This window comes from Dermacentor andersoni, chromosome 1 (assembly GCF_023375885.2).
Source record: "Dermacentor andersoni chromosome 1, qqDerAnde1_hic_scaffold, whole genome shotgun sequence".
Classification (NCBI taxonomy): Eukaryota; Metazoa; Arthropoda; class Arachnida; order Ixodida; family Ixodidae; genus Dermacentor; species Dermacentor andersoni.
In genome coordinates, this window is record NC_092814.1 from 34114805 (window position 1) to 34138400 (window position 23596).

The 23596-nt window shown below is 46.2% G+C and overlaps 1 protein-coding gene across 5 annotated transcripts in view; it reads left to right on the top strand.

Moving 5' to 3' along the window:
• Positions 1–23596, top strand: part of LOC126545780 (SOSS complex subunit B2) — a 94435-nt gene that overhangs the window by 40481 nt on the left and 30358 nt on the right. For all 5 annotated transcript variants that reach the window (XM_055061300.1, XM_055061301.1, XM_055061302.2 and 2 more), the window contains exon 7: positions 16421–16580. In XM_055061300.1, coding sequence (XP_054917275.1) covers positions 16421–16580 — 160 coding nt within the window. The remainder of the gene's footprint in view (positions 1–16420; positions 16581–23596) is intronic.

Below are 23596 nucleotides of genomic sequence, written 5' to 3' on the forward strand. Positions count from 1 at the left end.
TCACTTCAGAAGCCTCGTGAGTGGTGATGGAATGAGTTGGCATGTCAATGATGGCAGCAGGGTCAACACATTGGACGTGGCCAACACAGTTCCCACGAAGCAAAGTAAGGGGACATGACAATTGGTTGGAGATGAGCAGTCTGCCAACACCGGCATGAACTTGTAGAAGAGTGAAAGGCAGCGGGGAACATTTGCAACAAATGAAAATGGCAGATGATGTAAACAGTACACTTGCATCAGCAACAACTTTGCATGACACCGTAGCAAGAGCAGAGGTGTGCGGTGGAATTGCAACGCCTTTGGCAACAAATACTTTATCTTCAGCTTCACGAGCGTCAAGAAGTGGGGCGTCGTAGAGCGTTTGAAATTCCACTTCAGCCCGAGAACAGCCAAAAATAAGATCGTGGGAACAAGAATCCAGCACCAAAAATTCGACGATGTAGAGGAGGCCCTTAATCACAAAGCAAGCAATACACGCAGCCGCAGGCGTGATGCGGTCTGCGCCGGCAGTTAGAAATGATACGTTTAAAAGTGGCGTTGTAACTTTTCTGAGCAAACGGCAAAGTTTGGCACTAATAACTGAAACTGCAGCACCACTGTCGACGAGGGTGAGTGCAGCTATGTCGTCCACATAGGCGTCAATAACATTAGTCAGAGAAGGGAGAGGCCTTGGTATTTTCATGGGTGATGCAGTTCCTGCCTCTGGAACTGCGCCAATTCGTTTTCCTGTTCCAGTGTAGAGGGCCGACGATGCACTGGCAAAAGTGAGCGGCGTCGAGACGATGGCGGATGGCGGTCAACAAGAGGGCAGTGGTCCGAGTATAAAGACATCTGGCCGGGGTTCCAAGATGCAGAGGATGACCGGCATAGTGAAACATATGGATCAGGATCGAAGCTACGGCGGTAGGATGTTGCACGGTGAAGGCAAAATTGCGCGATGTGGCCAGGTAGAACACATGCAAAACATATTAGCCTGTTGTCGGGTGCATCCGCTGTGGTTGCTCAGTGGCTGTGGTGTGGGGCTGCTGAGCACGAGGTCTGCTGAGCACGAGGAATCCTGGCCATGGCGGCCGCATTTCGATGGGGGCGAAATGCGAAAACACCCGTGTACTTAGATTTAGGTGCACATTAAAGAACCCCAGGTGGTCGAAATTCCCGGAGTCCTCCACTACGGCATGCCTCATAATCAGAAAGTGGTTTTGGCATGTAAAACCCCATAATTAAATTTTTTTTTTTTGTTGTTGTTGTCGGGTGTGCGCCATTGTCCGCTGCTCTGTGGGTACTTAGGCTGAAAGAAGTGAGGAGGTGGGTGCGGTGGCATGGCTAATGGGAATGGCGCAACGGTCTGAGATGGTGGCCATGTGACAGCTGCGGCATAGCTGAGTGGTGTATTCACCTTGGTATGGGTAATGCGAGTCGGCACCGGTGGAGTCTTGCGGGCAGAAGGTAGAGCTGTACAATCTTGCTCCTGTATGACCTGCCGAAGGTTGGCAGGCAAAGGCGAGGGTGGTTGCTTGGCAGTGGACAGCAGTGAAAGCTGATGAGGGACCTTAGCGCAGATGAACTGCTTTACCTGGTAAAACAGTGAGTCAATGTCAGGAGCGGTGGCCTTGCTCGAGAAGGTTTTGTCGGGGACAGGTGGGCGCCACTTGAGAAGACGCTGTCTGCGCAGCTCATCAAAACTCTGGCAAAGCTCAGTGACCTTAGAAACAGTGCGAGGTTTCTGTAGAGCAGCTAATGAAAGGCTTCGTTAGAAATGCCCTCCATGATGTGACGAACCTTGTTCGCCTCCACCATTGTCGGATTGACACGCCAGCAGAGGTCGACGACATCCTCTATGTAGCTAGTGAACCTTTCACCACTTTGCTGGGATTGGCTTCGTAGGTGTTGTCCAACATGAAGCTTGTGCACGCCAGGGCGGCCCAGAACTTCTGTAATGCTGGTTTTGAAGCTGGCCCACGTGAGGAGATCGGCTTCGGGGTTTTTAAACCACAGCTTCGCGACACACATTAAATAAAAGATCGCCTTGTTGAGCTTCAGGGGATTGCCCCATTTGTTGGTGGTGCTTGCTTTTTCGTATGATTCCAGCCAATCTTCAACCTCTTTCTCATCGGGGTTGCTGAAGATGTCAGGATCTTGCTGACATTGGGCACCGGCACATACGATGGCTAGTGAAACCAGTGGGGATATCTGGCTGGTGTCATCAAGCATGACAGACGACAGAGTGCGGCTGCGTATTTCCATGGTGGGGCAAAACTCAGCAACCTCCACCAAAATCTAAAGCGAGCAAAGCCCAGGACACAAGAGCAGCAGGCAGCGTTGGCAGCATTTCAACCAGAGCATCCCAGGCAATCTCGAGTTCGCGCCTCTCCGGAGAACTGGTGATATGGCTGCAGCGCTGAGCATTCCTCTTCACTACAGGAAAATTAATTTTAATAATATTGTGCAAGTAATATCCACCCAATCAAACAATTTGCCACAGACAATTTATGAAAACTCTGTATATAGCTAGAAAGAACACCTGGTATATTTGGGAAAATGAGAGGTTTTTACCTGTGCAAACTTAGGAGATATGGTCACTTGGTCTATGTACACAGACGTGCTGTGTGGAAGCTCCCTTGCATTTGATCAAGCAATGTATTTTTCATGTTTGTGAGACATTGTTTAGCAATAAGAACAAATTGTGAATGACAAATTGGTAATTGTGTCACCTCGCTCATGGGTCTGAGGAAGGTATGTGCCTTGGACTAAGTCTGCAGGGACATTTGTAGTGTGCTTTTTTGTTAGAGCGGTTCAAGATGAACTGATATTTAAGAAGCATCAATTGCACCATGAATTATAGCACTTGTGTGCAGCACAGTGGTGTAATAGTGCATAATAATTCGCAGGTTTAAATCCCAATACTGTACTCTGGGCTAAGAGGGACACCTTGGTGTAGGGCTCCAGAATAAATTTGAACACCTGATGTTCAAACTAAATATAAAATTTAGTGTTGTGCCTCCATCAATATGTGGTCACCATAGTCAGATATCAAACCTGCAGCCTTGTGCTCAGCAACTGAGCACCATAGTAAAAGAGGCACTGGGCAGGTGCAATGAAATGTAGTATGGAAAAATTGCAGTCAGAGGAGTTATGAACATGGATTGGATTTTGAAATACTACATATAATATCAGTGATATTCATCTAGCTCTAAAGACCAAAGTCTAAAAAATTTTTTTAATGTACTTTTTTTTTCATAAAGCCAGTTGCAGAGCTTTAAAACTTCGCACAAAGACAGTAGTATGTTACACAGTTGAACTAGACCTATACAGTTGAACCCTGCAATAATGAATTTCTGAAACAATGAAGTTCTTGTCACAGCGAAATATTTTTGTATCCCTGGTGAACACCCATAGGATTCAGTGCATTTCGTATCTGTCGATAAAGAAACTTCACTAAACTGCAATCCTGCATCAATGAAATATGCCGAAACACATGTAACACTAACAGAGTATAACAAAAAGTACTCAAATGCATTTTCTCTCCACTTGCATCTCTCCACTTAAAAGCACAAGAGAATGCGGCATTGGTAGAATGGTAGAGTGTGGTGCAAGGCAACAGTGGTAATATGCATGTGCAAACACCAATTTGGGAAAGAATCCAGGGTGGCGCATTACCATATAACTGGCAGATCACAGGAGTTTTTAACTGCTGAATCAGATGAGTTTCTATGTACAAGCAGTGTTGCAGGCCGATCAGTGTAAAATGATTAGTAGATCTTCGTTATGAACTAGAAAAGGTTTATATCCATTTAAAGGAAATTTTCACTTCATTGTAACACAATTTTAAATGCTCGAGTTTCTTTGGAAATTCGAAGGAATTACAGTTAATTCATTATAACTCGTTGCGTTATAACAAGGTTTGGCCGTATAACTTTTAATGGTTGTCTAACAAGTGCAAAATAAGAAAAAAAAGTGACTGGGGTTCAATGTGGCTTGAACCTAGTTATACGAGTGAAAGCTCTGTTAAGCATGGTTGGACACGGTTTTTCAGTGCTTCTTCCCCGCTTGCTATATCGACAGGCTGCTCAGACTCAGCCTGGCGGCTGCAGCAACGTTTTGACGCACTCGCACTGGCGCATGCTTCATCCATGGCGAGACTGAGCAACCTAGCGCCCCCAAAACAACTGTTAAAGCATGTTAGTCCGATGTTATCAGTGTGCGAGCGAGCGGTGCTCGATACCAGGCATGTCGGAGCATGTTTGCAGCGTCTGGTTATGTTCGCTGCGCCAGTGCGTCAAACCATCGGTCGAACTATTGTTCTTGCCAACATGATGTAATGTGTGCGTGTTCTCGCGCCACGTCTGACTATATTTAGCCCTTTATACCCTCACCCAGTCACGTGGTACGCAGCAGCGAGGCTAGAGCGAGCGCAGCTGCGACGCCTCTCCACAGCGGATTATGGGACGTGGCATCATAACTTCACGCATGTGTGCTGGTGGCGGCTGAAGGTCAAACGTGTGCTGAGATTGACCTTGGGAGTTGTACTTAGAGGAATAGAGCTTTCGCTCTAAAATCTACTTTGAAGTGTTACGTTTCGCCTACGACGCGCGGGTATAGCCGGCGCGGATGCAACGGACGCCGGGGCTTCGTTCCAAGCAGCGGACATTTTGGCCCGTTCAGCGCCGCAGATACACCTCCCCGCCAAGCGCGTCCAGGCGTGTTTCAGTGCCACGTGTCTTCGTGTGTGTGTGTGTGTGTGTGTGCCACGCTTGTCAAAGCGCAGCAGCCGGGGAGAGGAGCTCCCCAAGTGTGAAGCGAGGAGGTCTGTCCGGCGCCCGGCCGGCGGTTGAGTCACTACACTCGTCTCAACATGCATCTCAGCTCGTCCGTCCCCCGCCGTCACGTGGTCACATCCCGTGACCTTCCTTCTTGCCCTCAACTGCGAAAGTATAAGAGCAGCTGCCCCCGGACGCCAAGAGGGAGGCTCCGATTTCTTCTGTCGAGTTACGTGCTCTCCCGTCTCTCACTTCGGTCGACCTGACCGCCCGCTCTTTTGCGATGTTAGAATAAACCAGTTGTTCTGTTACCAGTCGACTCATGCTTTGCCGAGACCTTCGGATGCTTCCAGTGCCCCAGGCCGCCAGGCCAACGCTACCCTTGGGGCTTGCGACCCATTTGCAACAACGGGCGTCAGCGCTGAGTTTGCAACAACTCGTGCCAGCACCGAGACCCCAACAGCTGGTGCCAGCGGTGCGATATCCAACAGCTGGTTGCCAGCGGTGAGATCGCGACAACGGAGGCCAGCAGCGAAGAGATGCGGTTGACTGTATGCTGAGCAGCACAACGACCATCCGGGAGCAGTGCAACGAGCCCTGTGTGATGACTGGTTGCCTGCAGCGGAACGACTGCGCTGAATTCTTGGCTGCGAGGTTTGGTGAGTGCGGGACTTTCTTCTTCTGAGTTTTGCCAGGCTTTTGTTAGTGTCAGAAACAGAGCTGGTAATTGTGGTTGTCGTTGCTGCCGGGTTAGTTTGCGGCAAGACAATAGTAGGCAGTAGAGAAAGCAGCGTTCAGAGCAGCCATGGATTTGAAGTCGTTGCGCAAACCGAAATTGCTGGAGCTTGCAAGAGTTGGGTCTGGATGTCTCAGACAAACTCAGAAAACCAGAACTGCTGAGGGCTATTCTTGAGTTAGAAGCTGAGGATGACGAGCTGTCGGAATGCCTTGAGACCATTGAGGAGCGGGCAAAAAGACAGGAGCGCGAACTTAAAGAACAGAAAGAGAGACAGGAGCGTGAACTTAAAGAACAGAAAGAGAAAGATGAGCGTGAACGAAAAGAACAGAAAGAAAAAGAAGAGCGTGAACGTAAAGAACAGATAGAACGAGAGCAACAAGAGAAAGAAAGAGAGCGCGACCGTCAACACGCTTTGGAAATGAAGCGTCTCGAGTTAGAGATGGAACGCGCTCGTAATGGAAGTCAGGCACACGGTGCAGGAGAACGAGTATTGTTCAAAATGACTGACCTGATGCGGCCGTTTAAGCTTGGAGAGGACATTGGTTTGTTCCTGGTTAACTTTGAGCGAACGTGCGAGAAGCAGGGGTTCTCTCGGGAAACGTGGCCACAGCGCTTGCTCACTTTGTTACCCGGCGAGGCGGCCGACGTAGTCGCTCGCTTGGAGAGAGAGGAGGCAGAGGATTTCGAGAAAGTGAAATCGAGTCTGCTAAAAAAGTACAGGCTGTCAGCAGAGGCGTTCCGTCGGAAGTTCCGGGAAAATGAGAAAGGCAGAAGTGAGTCATATACAGAGTTTGCGTACAGGCTTATGTCAAACATGCAGGAGTGGCTCAAAGAAGAGAAAGCGTTTGGTGACCACGAGAAAGTTCTGCAGTGTTTCGGGCTAGAACAGTTTTATAGTCGGTTACCTGAGAACGTGCGGTACTGGGTCTTGGATAGGCCAGACGTTAGTACGGTGGCTAGAGCCGCCGAGCTAGCCGAGGAGTTTGTGACGCGTCGGGCTCGCGGAGCTAAGGACGGTCAAAAGGGTGAATTTGGCTCCAAGTTTGAGAGGCCGAAGTTCACACCCATGAGAGCAAAGGGGGACACACGTAGTTCGGATGCGAGTGAAAGCAGTCCGACCGAACGTAAGGAGACGGCGGCAGCCGAAGCCGAACGCAGAAAACGGTTCGAGACGAGGCAAGCGCGCGTTTGTTATACGTGCCAGAAGCCGGGTCACTTTTCGGCGCAGTGTCCAGAAACAAAAACAAAAGTCGTGTTTTTGTCTTTATGCAGCACAGACGAGAACATGAAGCTTCTCGAGCCTTACATGCGAGACCTCCTCGTGAACGGGAAAGAGTGCCGAGTGCTTCGCGATTCCGCAGCTACAATGGATGTAGTTCACCCCTCTTACGTAAAACCCGATATGTTCACGGGCGAGTGTGCATGGATCAAGCAAGCCGTGGAAGCTCATAGCGTGTGTCTGCCCGTAGCAAAAGTGCTTATTGAAGGACCTTTCGGAGCGCTTGAGACGGAGGCCGCAGTGTCATCTATGCTGCCCCCCCACTACCCGTACCTATTTTCGAACAGGTCCGATCACCTCCTGCGCGAGAAGGGGCTTTTGTTTGGTGAGGCTAGCGTTCAGGCCTTAACCAGATCGAAGGTTCGGGAGCTCGCTGCAAAGGCGGTAGTTGCAGGACCGACGTTGTCAAACAATGAGAAAGGGTCAGAGGTGCAGCAAGCTGATATTCAGAGCACGCCCGAACTGAATAAAATTGCGCCTGTAGCGTTAAAGGCAGCAGATACTGGAGAGGAAATTCCCGACACGGGAAAGTTAGAAGAGCTATCTGCAGATTTGCTCATCGCGCCTACGTCAGATGGACTTAACAGGTTGCTAAAAGTCAGCCGGTCGGCTTTGATAGCCGAGCAAAAGAAGGATGGCAGCCTAGAAAACATACGCTGCATTGTCAAGGAAGGTATCGCCAAGAAAAATGCTCGCTTTGTGGAAAGAGGTGGGGTCCTGTACCGGAAGTATCTAGACCGCAGAGGAGTGGAGTTCGATCAGCTGATCGTGCCTCAGTGCTACCGTCAGGATCTGTTGCGCTTGTCGCATGGGGGTTCGTGGTCCGGACACCTAGGAGTTAAGAAAACTAAGGACCGTCTCTTGCAGGAGTACTATTGGCCAGGGTGTTTTCGGGACGCAGACCACTTTGTGAAGACATGCGACACCTGTCAGCGGGTGGGCAAACCAGGGGACAAATCGAGGGCGCCGTTGAAGTTGGTACCTATCATTACGGAGCCTTTCAGACGGCTCGTTATTGATACAGTGGGACCTCTGCCGGTAACAGCCACGGGGTACAGACACATTTTGACTGTGATCTGCCCAGCGACAAAGTTCCCTGAAGCAGTGCCGCTTAAAGAACTAAGCTCAGTTGAGATAGTCAATGCACTACTGTCCATATTTGCGCGAGTTGGTTTTCCTGCGGAAATCCAATCAGATCAGGGCACAGTGTTTACTAGCGCTTTGACGACAGCCTTTCTTGAAAGGTGCGGGGTAAAGCTGTTACACAGCTCAGTGCACCACCCCCAGTCGAATTCCGTTGAGAAGCTCCACTCCGTCATGAAGCGCGTGTTGAGAGCATTGTGTTTTGAACATCAAACTGACTGGGAGCTGTGTCTGCCTGGGGTGATGTTTGCATTACGGACCGCGCCGCATGCGGCTACGGGGTTTTCGCCAGCTGAGCTGGTGTACGGTCGCTCGCTGCGATCTCCGCTTCGCATGCTTCGAGAATCGTGGGAAGGCAGGGGCGACGACCCAGTCGTGGTGGAGTACGTGCTTAAGCTCCTCGAACGCTTAAGAAGGGCACAGGAGTTGTCAGGTGAAGCAATGGCAAAGGCCCAGCAGAGAGCCAAGGTTTATTATGATCGGACAGCCAGGGCCCGTCGTTTTGAGGTGGGCGATGAGGTCATGATATTGCGCACATCGCTAAAGAACAAACTCGACGTGCAGTGGGAGGGCCCAGCACGGATTGTTCACAAACTGTCGGACGTTAACTACGTGGTGAGTCTGCCAGGAAAGCGGAAAGCACAGCAAGTTTACCACTGTAATCTGCTCAAACCCTATAAGCAACGGGAAGCAGTGGTGTGCATGATGGTAAACGTTCCCGAAGAGCTTCCGGTCGAGCTTCCGGGACTAGGCTCAGTGACGAACAGGAAAGACACCGATCAAGTCATTAGTGACTTAATAAGTAAAGCATCGCTGTCGCCTGAGCAGAAAACCGAACTACACCAGCTCTTACAAGAGTTTCAAGGTCTGTTCTCTGAGAGGCCTGGTAGGACTTCTGTCCTTACTCATGACATAGAACTTACCTCCCCAGAGCCAGTACGATCCAAGGCGTACCGGGTGTCACCCCGCCAGAGCGATATTATGGAGGCTGAGGTAAAGAAAATGCTACAGCTCGGTGTTATTGAGGCGGGTGAGAGTGATTATACCTCCCCTTTGATTTTAGTTGAGGTACCGGGCAAGGAACCTCGTCCTTGCGTCGACTACCGCAGGCTTAATTCCATCACTAAGGATCAAATTTATCCGATCCCTAACATCGAGGAGCGCCTTGAGAGAGTGAGTAGCGCGCAGTTTATTTCCACCCTAGATCTTGTCAGGGGTTATTGGCAGGTTCCACTTACAGAAGAGGCTAGTAGGTATGCGGCGTTCATTTCACCAATGGGAACATTCCGTCCTAAAGTGTTGAGCTTTGGTTTGAAGAACGCGCCATACTGCTTTTCAAGCCTCATGGATAAAGTGTTGCGGGGACAGCAAGAATTCGCTTTACCGTATCTAGACGACGTAGCGATATTCTCCGCATCCTGGCCTGAGCATATGGCCCACTTGCGGGCAGTGCTAACCCGCCTGCGCGATGCGGGCTTGACAGTCAAGGCTCCCAAGTGCCAGTTAGCACAGGCCGAGGTTGTCTACCTCGGTCACGTGATTGGACGGGGTCGTCGCCGCCCCTCTGAAATAAAGGTGGCCGCTGTGCGAGACTTCCCGCAACCGCGCACGAAGACCGATATTCGGTCGTTCTTAGGTGTCGCCGGCTACTATCAGAGGTACATCCCCAGGTACTCTGATATCGCGGCTCCCCTGACGGATGCTCTAAGAAAGACAGAGCCGCAAACAGTCGTCTGGGACGAGACAAAGGAAAGAGCTTTTAGCGTCCTAAAGAGCGCCCTAACAAGCCAGCCTGTGCTACGATCGCCCGACTACACCAAAGGGTTCGTTGTTCAGTGCGATGCTAGTGAGCGAGGCATGGGCGTTGTACTGTGCCAACGGGAAAATGGAGAAGTAGAACACCCCGTCCTGTATGCTAGTCGTAAGCTGACCAGTCGTGAGCAGGCGTACAGCGCCACCGAGAAAGAGTGTGCGTGTATCGTGTGGGCCGTTTAGAAATTGTCATGCTACCTAGCCGGCTCGAGGTTTATCATTGAGACGGATCACTGCCCTCTCCAATGGCTGCAGACTATCTCTTCCACAAATGGCCGCCTCCTGCGCTGGAGCCTCGCTTTGCAACAACATTCCTTTGAGGTGCGTTACAAAAAGGGGAGTCTCAACGGTAACGCCGATGGCTTAAGTCGAAGCCCCTAACGTGGGAATCAGCCTCAAAATTGTTTGTTACTGATGTTTTTCTTCCTGAGGCAGGATTTTTAACATATTGCTTTTGTGTAGTGTTTCAAAGTGATGATGTGCTTTCTAGTGCAATTTTCCGATTTGTGGACGCGTTCTGAGTGCTGCTAAACTACTGTAAGGAACTAGGCAGTAGTATAATAGGGGAAAGAGCCTGGCAGGGCTTAGTGAGGGTTGTGCCGTGCTTGCTGACTGAGCGGTTGAGTTTCGGCGTCGTTCTAACGCTTGCCGGGAACGAGAACAAAAATGTCAACTCTCCCGAAGTCACTTTGCAGTGTCCTGTGTGAACCTGAACGAGAGAACGAGGCCTTCTCTGTGCGCTGCGCTCAAGAAACGCCGAAGGACGCCCGACTTCGGTTATGAGCATCATCGAGCGACATCCCTCCGGACAGCGGATGCAGTCCCCTGACCATCGGGATCTCCTTCCCCCGGCGGGGCGGTCTGTTACGTTTCGCCTACGACGCGCGGGTATAGCCGGCGCGGATGCAACGGACGCCGGGGCTTCGTTCCAAGCAGCGGACATTTTGGCCCGTTCAGCGCCGCAGATACACCTCCCCGCCAAGCGCGTCCAGGCGTGTTTCAGTGCCACGTGTCTTCGTGTGTGTGTGTGTGTGTGTGTGCCACGCTTGTCAAAGCGCAGCAGCCGGGGAGAGGAGCTCCCCAAGTGTGAAGCGAGGAGGTCTGTCCGGCGCCCGGCCGGCGGTTGAGTCACTACACTCGTCTCAACATGCATCTCAGCTCGTCCGTCCCCCGCCGTCACGTGGTCACATCCCGTGACCTTCCTTCTTGCCCTCAACTGCGAAAGTATAAGAGCAGCTGCCCCCGGACGCCAAGAGGGAGGCTCCGATTTCTTCTGTCGAGTTACGTGCTCTCCCGTCTCTCACTTCGGTCGACCTGACCGCCCGCTCTTTTGCGATGTTAGAATAAACCAGTTGTTCTGTTACCAGTCGACTCATGCTTTGCCGAGACCTTCGGATGCTTCCAGTGCCCCAGGCCGCCAGGCCAACGCTACCCTTGGGGCTTGCGACCCATTTGCAACAACGGGCGTCAGCGCTGAGTTTGCAACAACTCGTGCCAGCACCGAGACCCCAACAGCTGGTGCCAGCGGTGCGATATCCAACAGAAGCAAAGTATCACCCCACCTTAACTTTTGAGAGTAAAAGTGCACTGTTATGTATGTACTGCTGTGTAATGTACCGAGCAAGCAGTCATGCTTGAATAAGTGCCCATTGCCTATTTTTAGATTTTAATGCAATGAAAGGAATAGCAAATGAGCTCTGACACATTGGGCTCCCAGGGGTACAGCACTATCATACCATTGCTGGTGTCTGGCGCTGTGTGCATTTTGTACACATATTTTTCAGCACTGACCATATTGTGGGTTGGACAAGGATATTAAAGGGACACTAAAGAGTTAGATAATTTGAGCTGCATTGGCAGGTTAACCTTCTGCAATACAAAAGAAGCCACTCTTACCATGATAAGAGGCTTGATAAGCCAGTAAGAGATGAACTCATGAAAGACTCGTGGTGGCATAGTGAAGTTCCCATTACAGCTTGGCGCGATGTCATGGATTTTGATTACATCTGCTTGGGCCTAGTTAATTGTTTATTTGTAACGATGGGGACTAGCATTGTATTCTAGAGAAGCCAAAGGTTGAACTTGACAAGTTTTAAGAACATTCACTGCTCCACAATGGGTCAAATGTGAGAAGATACATTAAAATCCATGATGCCACACTCGCACTTGGGTTTCAGTGCTAGATTCAAGAGCAAGATGTTTGGTCTTCTTTTGTAGTAATCAAGCTCTTACTGCAAAATGAACAAAAATAGTTTTCAAAGAATATTTGATCAATCTAAACTGATTTAGAGTTTCTCTTTCATATGTCTTTAACAGCATTGAATTACAAGTTTTTTATTCATTTATCTTTTTGCACATTGGTCACTAGGAGGAGTGCGGTCAATCTTTTACGTATGCAGAACTGTTGCCACATTAAATATCCCACGTCCCCATGAATCACTGTAGACACATTTGCGCCCAGCCTAATATTGATTTTATAAATGAATATGAATTTTGATTGGTAGGGTCAAGACGTCCCTGTACACATCTTGTGGTGCTGTGGTGCAGGTAGTGCTGAAAATTGCACAGCGGCTAGTCACATTTTGCTGGCATTGTTCTGATTTGCTGCACCAAGTTTGTCTGTGGCATTTTCTTACTTCTGGCTATAGAAACTAGCTTACTTGTGTTCAAAAAGAGGAGGAAAAAAACCTGCAAAGCTGCTTAGCAGATAAATGACTGCATGTGATGTATGTCTGTGCTGTTACATTCGCATTGTTCTTTTAGTTGCATCTGACTGCATGTCACTTGTTACCCGGAGTGAACGTGCACAGTAATGCATTTACAAGGAAGATTTGTTTTATATGCTTTCTAGGCCATGAAATTTTACTAGGGTTGTGTGAATAGTGATTGTTGAGACCAAATCAAATATAGACTTTTTCTAATAATGAATAAATGTTATCACAATTAATATAAAACATTGTTCACATCCCAGTATTATTAAAGCTAGCAAGTTTCTGTCATTGCATAGTATGGTGTGAAGTGTTGTTTATTAAAAGCACAAATGAAGCATTAGAATTAGTTTCTTCACATGCAGAAGGCTTTTCAGAGAGTGCAAATGATCGCTGTACAGCCTGTAACGTATGGCTGCCTAAGTGATATAGCCTGCTCCATTATGCAAGTTGTCATGTTTTATGTCTATACTATGCTTGTGAGGGGGAAAATTTACTGTACTTTTGATCCAATTTTATGTTTATTTGGGTGCAGTTGACGTTTTCAAATACTTTTAGAGCATTTGAAAAGGACCTGCATTTATGAATAGTGACTATTCGAGTTGAAAATTGAATCATACATTACACTGTTTAATTCATTATGTGAAAGTTTCGAATACCGTATATACTTGTGTAAGGGCCGCTCTCATGTAAGGGCTGCACCGCCACTTTGGAGGGCAAAATTTTGGAAAGAAATTAAAAATGTCGCGCCGAAAAGTGAAGTTAGTTCCGTTGTTGCTAGATGACTCTAGCTGCTGCTTTTAGATCGATGCCGCTCAGGCTGGCGCTGCCGTGACATTATTTCTTTGTGTGGCGCGTCGTCTTGGCTGTGCTGGCAGTCCGATCAGTGGCATTTCGCGTCTAGACAAGGGAGCCCTGTTTGGGTCAGCGCTGGTCAGGGACGATGGGCCGGCATCTGAGGTCGTTTACTGCAGCGTTATGTCATTTGCGCCTCTCTTACCCTCTGCTACAGTTGTGGAAACAGGACGAACCATTAGCGGGCCGTCATCGGCCTGATTCGTGTAAGGGCCGCACCCATCCAAGATCCTAGAAAACAAGTGCGGCCCTTATACGAGTATATACGGTATTCGCACACCCCTAATCTTTACTCGTGCAAAATACCAGTGCTTTCCCCTTTCATTTCCAAGGGTTTAGTTACACACATTTTCTTTTCCTTATTAGATGTGTTATGACTTTGGGACTTTTCGTGTCCAGTACTGTACTATTCTGCCACTGAGTATTTTTCTTCTTTAGGATAATGAGCTCAGTCTTTCTGTCATGTAAAATTGTGTGCAGCGTTGTATAAATACTTTAGATAAAGCAATAAATAAGGGAGGGACTGTTGTGTCTGTCATGTTCTATGGTAAAATAAACTGCTTATTATAGTCAATATTGATTAACCTTAATTTGACTATTTGTCAGAACCAAGAGGCCCCAGTGCTATCCTATTTAAATTAGAACATTAGACACTTGCCAACAAGAAAATTAGTCAAATCAGTAACTTGATTTAAATGAACGGGCTCCAAGACATTTGGCTTGGAGAACTATTTCATGCAGTGGCTGTTAATAAAATAGTTGCTAGTAGGCCACCATTCAAATCCATGCAGAAAAGCGATGAGCTATTTTAAGAGACACTAAAGAGAAAAACAATTTCAACTGCATTATTAAATTAACCTTCCACAATGCCAAAACAGCCACTCTTAGCGTGAGAAGATATTTCTGGTAAACCAGAAATAGACTCAAAAACAAAAGATGGGTAGCACCGCTGCTTCGAAATTCCTTCACGAACTCAGCATTTCCTCGAGCCCACTTAATATTTTATTGGTAAAAATCGACTACATTTTATTCTGAAAGAGTAAGACTGAACTTGGTAAGTATCAAGAAACATCACTAATTTACAACAGCCCAAGTACACAAAAATATTTGCAATCTCTGACATCGCACTGATGTGCCAGTGCTGGTGTTTTGGTGTGAAACTAAGAAAAATGAAACTTTGGCCTTCATTTTCTTTTCTAATAATTTGCCTGTTACCCTGGCATTTATGAAATTAGAGTTTTAAAAGAAACTATCAGTTTTAGCTGTCTTAGAATTTGTTTGGTGTCCCTTTAATGTATGGTTATTTTTTAGGGCATGTTTGTAGCATACATAAGTGATTGGCACCTCTGTATTGTGTAGGCTATATAAACATGGTTGAAGTAAAAGAATGTTGCAGAAGGATTACTTTTGCTACCCCTTTGGTCCTGCCTTTTCCGCATATGTCAGTATGAAGTTTAGCTGTGCAAAGCTTGACACAATATGTAGATTTTGATCAACAAAAGACTATTTTTGAGACATCACAACCTTCAGTTCTTGAGATTTTTCTTAAGGCAGTAAGCCTTTACACTTCTTAATAGGAGACAGGAATTGATTAGGGAACAAATCCACCTATTTTTAAAAGTCTACTTTTTGTTTTGGCTACTGCACTGCTATGTCTAAAAGGTTTTAGCACTTACTGTGCTTTTTATGGCCAGCCAAATTGTGCAAGCAAGGACTGTATCCCTGCTGCTTTGCTCTGTCATGGTCACCTCAAGTGCTATAAGTGTACCCAATGACTTTTCTAGACCTTACAAGCAATACATATGGATTGATCAGTAAAAGCATGTCACATGCAGTTAGAGAGCTTGTATAATCATTCCATTATGCATGGAGCACAGATACCAATTTGCATCAATATTCACCTCTGGTAGCATGACCCTTTGCTGAACTTAGCTTGGCACTATAGTTCTTCCTGCTTCCAACTCTTTTTCTGTAAAAGTGAAATTGTGTTTAAAGCACACCTCACGTGTGACACAGGAAATAGCAGTTATGCAGCCTATCATTTAATGTAAGAAAGCATTTAGCTTCGTTTCCCTTATCAATCAAGTCTATTATGGTGCTTAAAGAGTGCAGAGTAAGATAGACAGGAGTGCCAACTTAGCTGATGATGCAGTCAAACTTATGTTCTGCAGATTCAAGCTTTTGGGGAGCAACACATAGCGTTAATAGCATTAGAACTTGCTGCTACCTTTAGTAACAACTGTGCTGTATGGCCCCTGTGCCTGTTCACAATGCTGACAATACGGCAAGCACACGGCACAGCAATACAACTGTCGCGGCTCTTTTCATCTGCAAATGACTAGCCGATACACATAGTTTATCAAACAATGTTTAGTACCTTCATTTCCTTCCAAATGGCACAAGTTACCTCATCTAAAGGCACTGATTATTGTAACTGTGTATTATGACATTAAATATCTTGAAGTAGCCATTTTTGTAGAATAGCTTGGTTACTACTGTTACTGGTTGTTAATGGCATTTCATTGGTCTTTCATTATTGCTATAAGTGGGTTTGACTGGAGCTGTTTAAGTCAGGACTTGTTAGATAATGAACCTGGGCCCAGATTCGCAAAAATCCTCTTATGCAAGCATGGGTTATGATTAGCTGGCGTGCTTCCTATAGTGTAGTCAGTACCGTCGTTCTTGCTGTCATATTTACTGGCATGTGAGCACCAGCTAATTGTAAAACACACTTGCATAAGATTTCAAAGCACACTCGTGTAAGAGAAGTTTTTTGAAGCTGGGCCCCCATCATTGCACAGTTCCATTTGGCAGAGGAGGCATGCACTGGTGGTGTGTGTAATCTTGGCAAACACACAGGCTTGTTTCACTTGAAGTTAGACCAATATGCTAAAGGATACACAACACTGTAAACAAAATGCCAGTTACATCCTGTTTCTATGTACTGTAGTTATTCATTTAGGAAGCTTGTCATCCTCATTTCTCCACCTTCAGATATTGTAAGATTAATGGCTGTTGCCAAACAGATTCACTCTTTATCTGTATTCATGATTACTGTCCAACAAATCAGTTTAACTGTGCATGCTTCTCAGTCTTGTGAACTCTTTTCTTTTTCTTCTTGCAACAGGCAATGGCCACCCTGGTGGGCTGGGCTTTGCCCCACGAGGAGGAGGAGGACGTCAAGGGATGCCTTACAGTTCCATGCGTATGCCTCTGCCCAGCCACAACAATGGGTTTGGCATCAATGCAGGAGTGCCCAGTGCCAAGGCTCCGAGGCCCAACCGGAGGTAGCCACTGCACCGACCCCCCCCAACCCTCCTCCTCTCTTTAAACAACACTGGTCAGCCATGGAGCGCCATCATGCTGTTGTCAGCACTGGCCTCCAGGCAAACATCAGGGCTGTTTGCTTTAGCTATACTGTGTGCACCTGGTTCGGTTTTGTGCACTCTTATTGTGGCTGGTATCTAAATTTCAGGTTCAGAGAAGTTCGCACTTGATGATGAGAAGCAGCAGCCATCTGATATTTAAGTAGTCTGTGGTGCACAGTATAGGTACACTTAGCTCCACCCAGTGTGAGTCATAATTTTTATTGCCGTGCTGGGCGCGAGCAAAGTTTCACCTTCTGCACATGAAGTAGCCAAGGCAAACAGCACTATTTATCAAGAGTGATTGCCTTATCTTTGAAAGGCAGATAGTGCTACCAGTGCTCAACAGCTTGGCACTTGGCCTTGGTGCCATAAGGCAGGGATATGGCCTAAACTTCTGTCCAGTAGCTCAGCAGTGCCAATGATAAAACTGTATGGAAAGTCCAAAATGCAACTAAAATTAGAAAATAAAACTTGCTGTTCCCAAGCAGTTGTACTTAACAGCTTAAAAAATTGGTTTCAGGAACAATGGTAAAAAGTGCATTTAATGTTGGCATTTCTGCTTTTGCAGCGATAAAAAAAATGAAAGCATGTGCTTCATGATGTAGCATCTCCATTTGGCTGCAGAATATTCTGAAACCTTAATTTTTTCTCTGCAATGTTTGCATGATGAAATGTAGGCCTATAATTGTTACAGTGTAATTTGATGCAGGTGTGATATGGACAGTGTGGAAGGATTTCAGAAATTTTTGTGTGTGTGTGCTTCTGTTAATAATTTTTTTTGTGTGTGCTTCTGTTATTTGACAAGTATGCTGTGAATGGAATCATGGGAGTCAATTTTATGAGAAATGTGAAAGTATATTGGAGCTCCTTTGTGAATTGCTGGCCTTCTTGTTCACAGGTTGTGGCTAGCAATGCAGAACTGTGATGCTTATTTGTGTATGTTCGTGGTGTTCGTTTTCTGTTTTTGTAGATGAGCTTTGGGGAAACGTCTCTCGAAACTTCAGTGTATCAAGATTGCTGCAGAGGCAATCTGCCAGGTGTCTGTACTGCAGGCCTGTTCCCCCTCCCCCCTTCTTTATGTTCTGAATTGCGTATGCCTCTGCTCTTTTTCTGAAATTTCCATATTGGTTACAGTCAGGCTTATTACCAAAAATGCTTATCAGCCACCTCACTGTGGCGCTCTTTGCACTGGTAGTGGACTGCTTACTTTAACTGCACAATCTTAAATCACCTATTATCAAAGGGCACTGTCTTTGTTTATGTAGCGGCTTCCTGTTATCATCAAACTAAAAACAGGTTTTCATGCATGGAACATATGATATACAAATGTTGCATTTCAGCTTGAAGGAGCTTAGATCACACAATCTGCTTGATATGCTGAAAAAATTTTTGGTAGGAGAGGAACAATGACAGGTTCTTCATTTTTATGTTTTTTTTCTTGCTTTTATTGCTATTGATTTATTGATATGTGGCAGTTGCAAGAACTAAGTGTGGTGGGTAGCGCATTAGAGAAAACATTGGTTATCACAAAAATCTGTGATAACCAATTGCTTGCTGTCCAGTGGTTTCCCTTCGCTCTGCTAGCTATACAGAATTCCTGGAGCATTGATTGTGTAAGCATTCATGCATTCATTGGGCTGGGAGCATTGCATGTTGATAACAGGACTATGTAAACCATACTGACAATGATGTCTACATTTTATTACATAGCACAAGCCTTCTGCTAGACTCTTGTGAATACGAATTGACATTTACATTCGTAAAACAGTTCTTAATTGATAGTGAACTCCACTGCAACATGCCAGAATTGTTCTTTACAGCTTGGTGGTGCCATGCTGAAGGCTGAATAATGTATCACATGGTGCAGATAAATAGAAGCACCAGGATACCACTGTCTAGCAGCTAGGAGTCTGATCAGCATTCCATGTACACCATGGGGGTCTTGCATCATGCATGGGGGGTTAAATATAATGAATAAGTTCAGTGCAGCTTGCATTCAAGGTGCAAGATTATTGATGCTGGTGCAGCAATCTTTCTGAGAGGTGGTTGCAAGATCAAAATGAAAGCTTGTAGGTGAAGTGTAAACATGTTCAATGTTAGCAGCATGCCCTCTCTAAAAAGAAATGCTACTGAGAAAAAGGCTGTGTTTTAAGGTCCACTGAGGAAAGTGCCTAACAAGCAGTGGGCAGCAAATGAGCCACTTTAGACATGACATGACAGCTCTATCTTCAAATGCAGCCGCAGAGTGCCTCAGCTTTCCCATGAATGAACAGGAAAAGCTTTGCAACAAAGGTTTTATATCCCTAAATGGTTCCTGGGTAAGGATGAGATTATTCACTTGGCGAACGGAAACCTTTGGACAGAGAAATGTGAAAAGCATTCACCACTTGTTGTGAAGCTTAATTTGAGTTTTCATTCCTGCCTTAGTCATTTGAGGATTGGTTTGTTGCAGATTTAGTGCGGAGAGTACTAAGGCTACTAAAAGGATGTGCTGGACATCAACTTCAGCTCCTTGCAACTTGCTTCACTGCAATTCACTCGGCAATAGAAGTGTACAATGTGCAAAAGCAAAGGCAGCACCTGGGCAGACTCTACTTCTGCTTGCTGCGTCCTTTATTTTCTTTGTCAAACATCAAGTCAATGTCTTGATCATGCATGTCAACCAGGCATAGAATTCGAAGTTTAGCGTACAAGCGTAAATACACATGAAAAATTATTCTGTATATTTGGAAACTCCAGCTCCTGTGCTGCCACCTGTGCAAATGCATGAAAAACATTTTGCAGGCTTCATTATTATTTTTGCCTTGTAAAGTGAAAGAAGTCTTGACAATATTGTTGACTTTAGTTCTGACAGTACTGGCAGCATTTCAAATGTTTCCAGCAATTCTCACAATCTTTTTGACCAGCATTTAAGTTCTGATCTGCCTGAAAATTGATGGAATGTGAACTCAATGGAGCAAAGTGGCGTGCCAGTGATTTCAAAGGCCCTGATCTTCAGCACTGGTATTTTTGAAAAATGTCTCTCTCCCACTGCTATCTTTCATTTAGATAGTTTTGGGAATCTGCTGCTGAGTACGTCGTTTCTCTTGTTGCTGGTGGAGCAGCATGAGTGCTACCCAGAGTAGACCATTTCTGCTGCTGTTTGAATCACTCGTGAAGAGATTTAGTTCCGGATAAGTGCGTCATATTGCGATTTCCTAGCTACCATTTATGCATTGAGTCATCACGATTGTATCGTGAGTGCACTGAAGATTTTATGCATTGCTTGAAGTGGCAAGCCAGTGCTGTAGCTAGGGGCGAGGCTAGTGTCGTGGTCTAGACCATTGAGGAAGATAGGAGCAGTGGCTCGACTATCTTGCAATGTGTTGGGTGCGTCCAACCAACATTTCGGCTACTTGTGGTGCCTAGCTTTTCACAAGGCTTTCCTCCGCTTGCCTTCTGTCTTCTTCCTGACTCTGTATAGAACGCTCTCTCCCATTTATTTAAGAGTGGTTATGTGAACAGATGGATATTATGTTATACAATTTCGGTTATATACTGGAAGTTATAAAACACTGTTTAGGGTGTGTTTTACCGAGAAAATTTTTCGAAGTGGTTACTGGTTGGAAGAGATAAAAGAAATTGAATTGTCCTGTTGCCATAATGCCAGAAGGTGAGCGCAACGGCCAACAGAGACACTGTCCTCCTTTTCCTCGACATAACGAAGCCAAAGGACCGAGTCATGGTCGCGAGACGATCCCCGCCTCCTTTTGTTTCTTTTCTCTTGTATTTTACTGCGAAACATGTTTTCATTGGCGGTATTCCACATTGGATGATTAACTGAAGTCATGTGCCATGGTCGGTGATGTTGCAGGCAGTGTGTTTTGCGAAGAGGTACTTGTGCATGTGACCTTCGCTTTCAAGTGGAAGGGGGTGCGGCCTTCTCTTTGAAATGTCAGCCTTTTTTCACGCCACACAGCCTCATACATACTTTGCAGAGGTGATTGCAACCATGTGATCTGTGAGTCGTGCTTGTTTGTTTGCAACGCCAGAACCTGATGAGGGCCCTTTAAAATGAACTGGTGGTGGCTGCCACCAAGCTCATTATCTTAAGTGATAAATGCGAGTGCTGCTGTGCAGACAAGGCACAAAGTAAAACATAGACGGGCTTTTGTGACCTTGCAGAGTTGCAACCCAAATTCCAGCTAAGCCGACTTTTTAGTAGTAGTAGTAGTAGTAGTAGTAGCAAGTTCATTTATTGTAGGTAGGAAGGAAAACAGCAAATGAGACGAAAATATTGCTGCACATGGCACGTGTTCTTCACTGGAAAGTAGTGGTAGCTGACAATTGTTGTTTGGGGACAAGATAAGCTAAAAGGGTGTGTCTGTTGTAGTGTATGCATTGGTGACGAGATGGGCTGTTGTGTGATCAGAGGTGCTATTCAGGACACTTTCGAATCCCGCCATCTCATCCCCTTTGAGTGACTGAAAACGCTAATATGGCCGTGTTCATAATAGCATCCCAGATTGCTCATTCTTGACACTCGATCCTGTGGTTAAAGCAAATAGCTTTCTTTTCCTCTTTCACTTGTTTCCGTGGTTGGCGGTCTGAGCTTGATCATCGGACTTTCACCGGCGATATAAAGGCAACCAAGTTGAACTGCGTGATTGTCGTTGAACACCAACTAGCTCTTTGAGACGCATGTGCTGTCATGTGTGGGCTTTGTGGGGTGTGTAGGTTTACACGCTGCAGCACTTTGCTCGGGAAGGACAGGCTTCTCCTGCTGCCGTTCTCTCTGTGGTGGCTTTGGAATAAGAGGATGGTGGTAACTTCCTACAGCGGCGCTCGCACCATTAGAGACGACAAACATGTTGAATCAGCTTATATAAAAAGCCATCTATGCTGCCTCTACAGGTGTGCTCTTTAGCGACTCTGTTCTTTACGGAAATACGCAATGTAACAAGTGCAACCTAAGTATCCTCACTGCAACAAACGTACGCCATCAAATGCATAATTCTTTTAATAGACAGGTTTAGAATAGTGTTTGCAACCAAATGTAAACACATTACGTGCAAACAAAAATAGTGTTGTCCTCACTGTGCATGCTCCGAACGTTATTGGGTTTCTGCAGTTTACATGCGCTATGATAAGACATTATTTGGCAAATATAGACGCTTTCACTGTTTACAAACATAGGGCCTGGACGACTTCCGGTTTTGCTCACTCACGTAGCCCGCTAAATCTAGTGAGCAAGAAAAGCATTGGCCGCTATATTGAGTAGGAGCAGTGCGTTAAAATCTGAGCCCGCAGCTTTTCAGCACTTTTCCTCTGTACATAACGACAATTTTACAAGTCAGCATTCCCGCAAGTTATACGAGAAATATTTATGTATTAATATTAAGGTGTAATGTGCATGTCTTTTATCTCAAAACTTAAAAGTAGACTTTCCGCTCAGTGGAAGAACTTCAAAACACGCTTTGTGTTCCGGCGTAGCAGACTGATGAGGCCCATGACCGGAAGTTTCTTGGGGCCGCTCTCTCGCTGCTGTTATCGTGCGAGGGAAACCGTCCATAACATTTGTAATGTTCACGCACGCTAAGAAATAGCATTGTGGAACATGGCGGGGCTCGTGGCTCTCGCTTCAGCATGAATTCTCGTGGTGGCTATGTTATCACTCTCATTAATTGCCATAAACTATTGAAGTGAGCTTTTGCTTCCTCTAAACTTACTTGAATTAGACGTGCGTGTAGCACGTTCAATTTCTGAGATCATTCGGCGATTCTGGTGCCTGTAGGCCTAACGAGATGCGTCTACGTAGCAACAACAGGATCGTTGCTAATGGATTGCCTTGACATGGATAGATTTGGAACGAGGCACCAGACGGCGCCCTGTCTTCCGTCTTCCTTACATTTGTATTCCTGTACATTAAACTAAACATCTTGAAGGGATACGCACTGTAACGTCCCGCAAAGGTACTTGCATTTAACGTACGTAAGGTGACAAATGCTATTCCAAAAGTGTCTGTTGAAGCAAATAGCTTTCTAGAAGTGGTCGGATATTTGCTTATACCGACCATCATCAATCGCTTGTCACCTGGCGCACCTTGTGCGATTTGTTAATGGGACACCAGCTGGCTTAATAAGTGCTTCATTTGAATGCTGTTTCGTACGTAGTAGGCAACGCTACGAAGATACTTTTCCCAGGCTTGTATTTGCAGCTAAATGTAGTTCATCAAATTATAAAAAATAGTGGTATGTGGCATATAATTCGATGTAATATTGTCTCATACTTTCATGTCACTGCATATGGTGTAGGACGATTTCAGTGTGCACATCAGCAGTGCTCGGTGGTTGGTCTAAGAATCCTAGTCCGATGGTCTTGTGGGATGAGGGCCCACTGTTTGCAGGTAGCACCGTCGGATATGGTTCAGGCCAGGGCATGTCCACAATAGGTGTTTGATTGTAGCCACAGATTCAGGCCAGGGTATGTTTGCAATAGGTGTTTGATTGTAGCCGCAGACGCTGGAGCATAGCAATATGGGCAGGTATCCCTAAATGGTCCACAGAAATATGGCCAGGCATAGGTGACCATTGGGGTAAGTGCCGCCCCCAGATGGATTCTCCGCAACACCACCACCTCCTGTTGGGTAAGGTTGCCTGGGAGGTTTGAACGACACGGAATTAAATCTCGCGTGGTGCGATGGAGAATTTTCTTGCGGTGGAGGAAATCACCCTTGGGGCATTTGAGAAAGGTTCGTCCAATGTAGGTGGTAGCCCACTGTGGGTAGTGGTGTCAGTTTGTATGTGAGCGAAAACGGGGTTTCGTGGAGTCCACTGTATCTGAAGCTGACAGGGTGCTTGTGCAGCCATGTGGTATATTTCATCTGCCAAAGGGTAAGCATTGTGTACTTTTCGAATCTGTTTTATGGCTGAGGTGGTGTCCCTGCATATTATAAC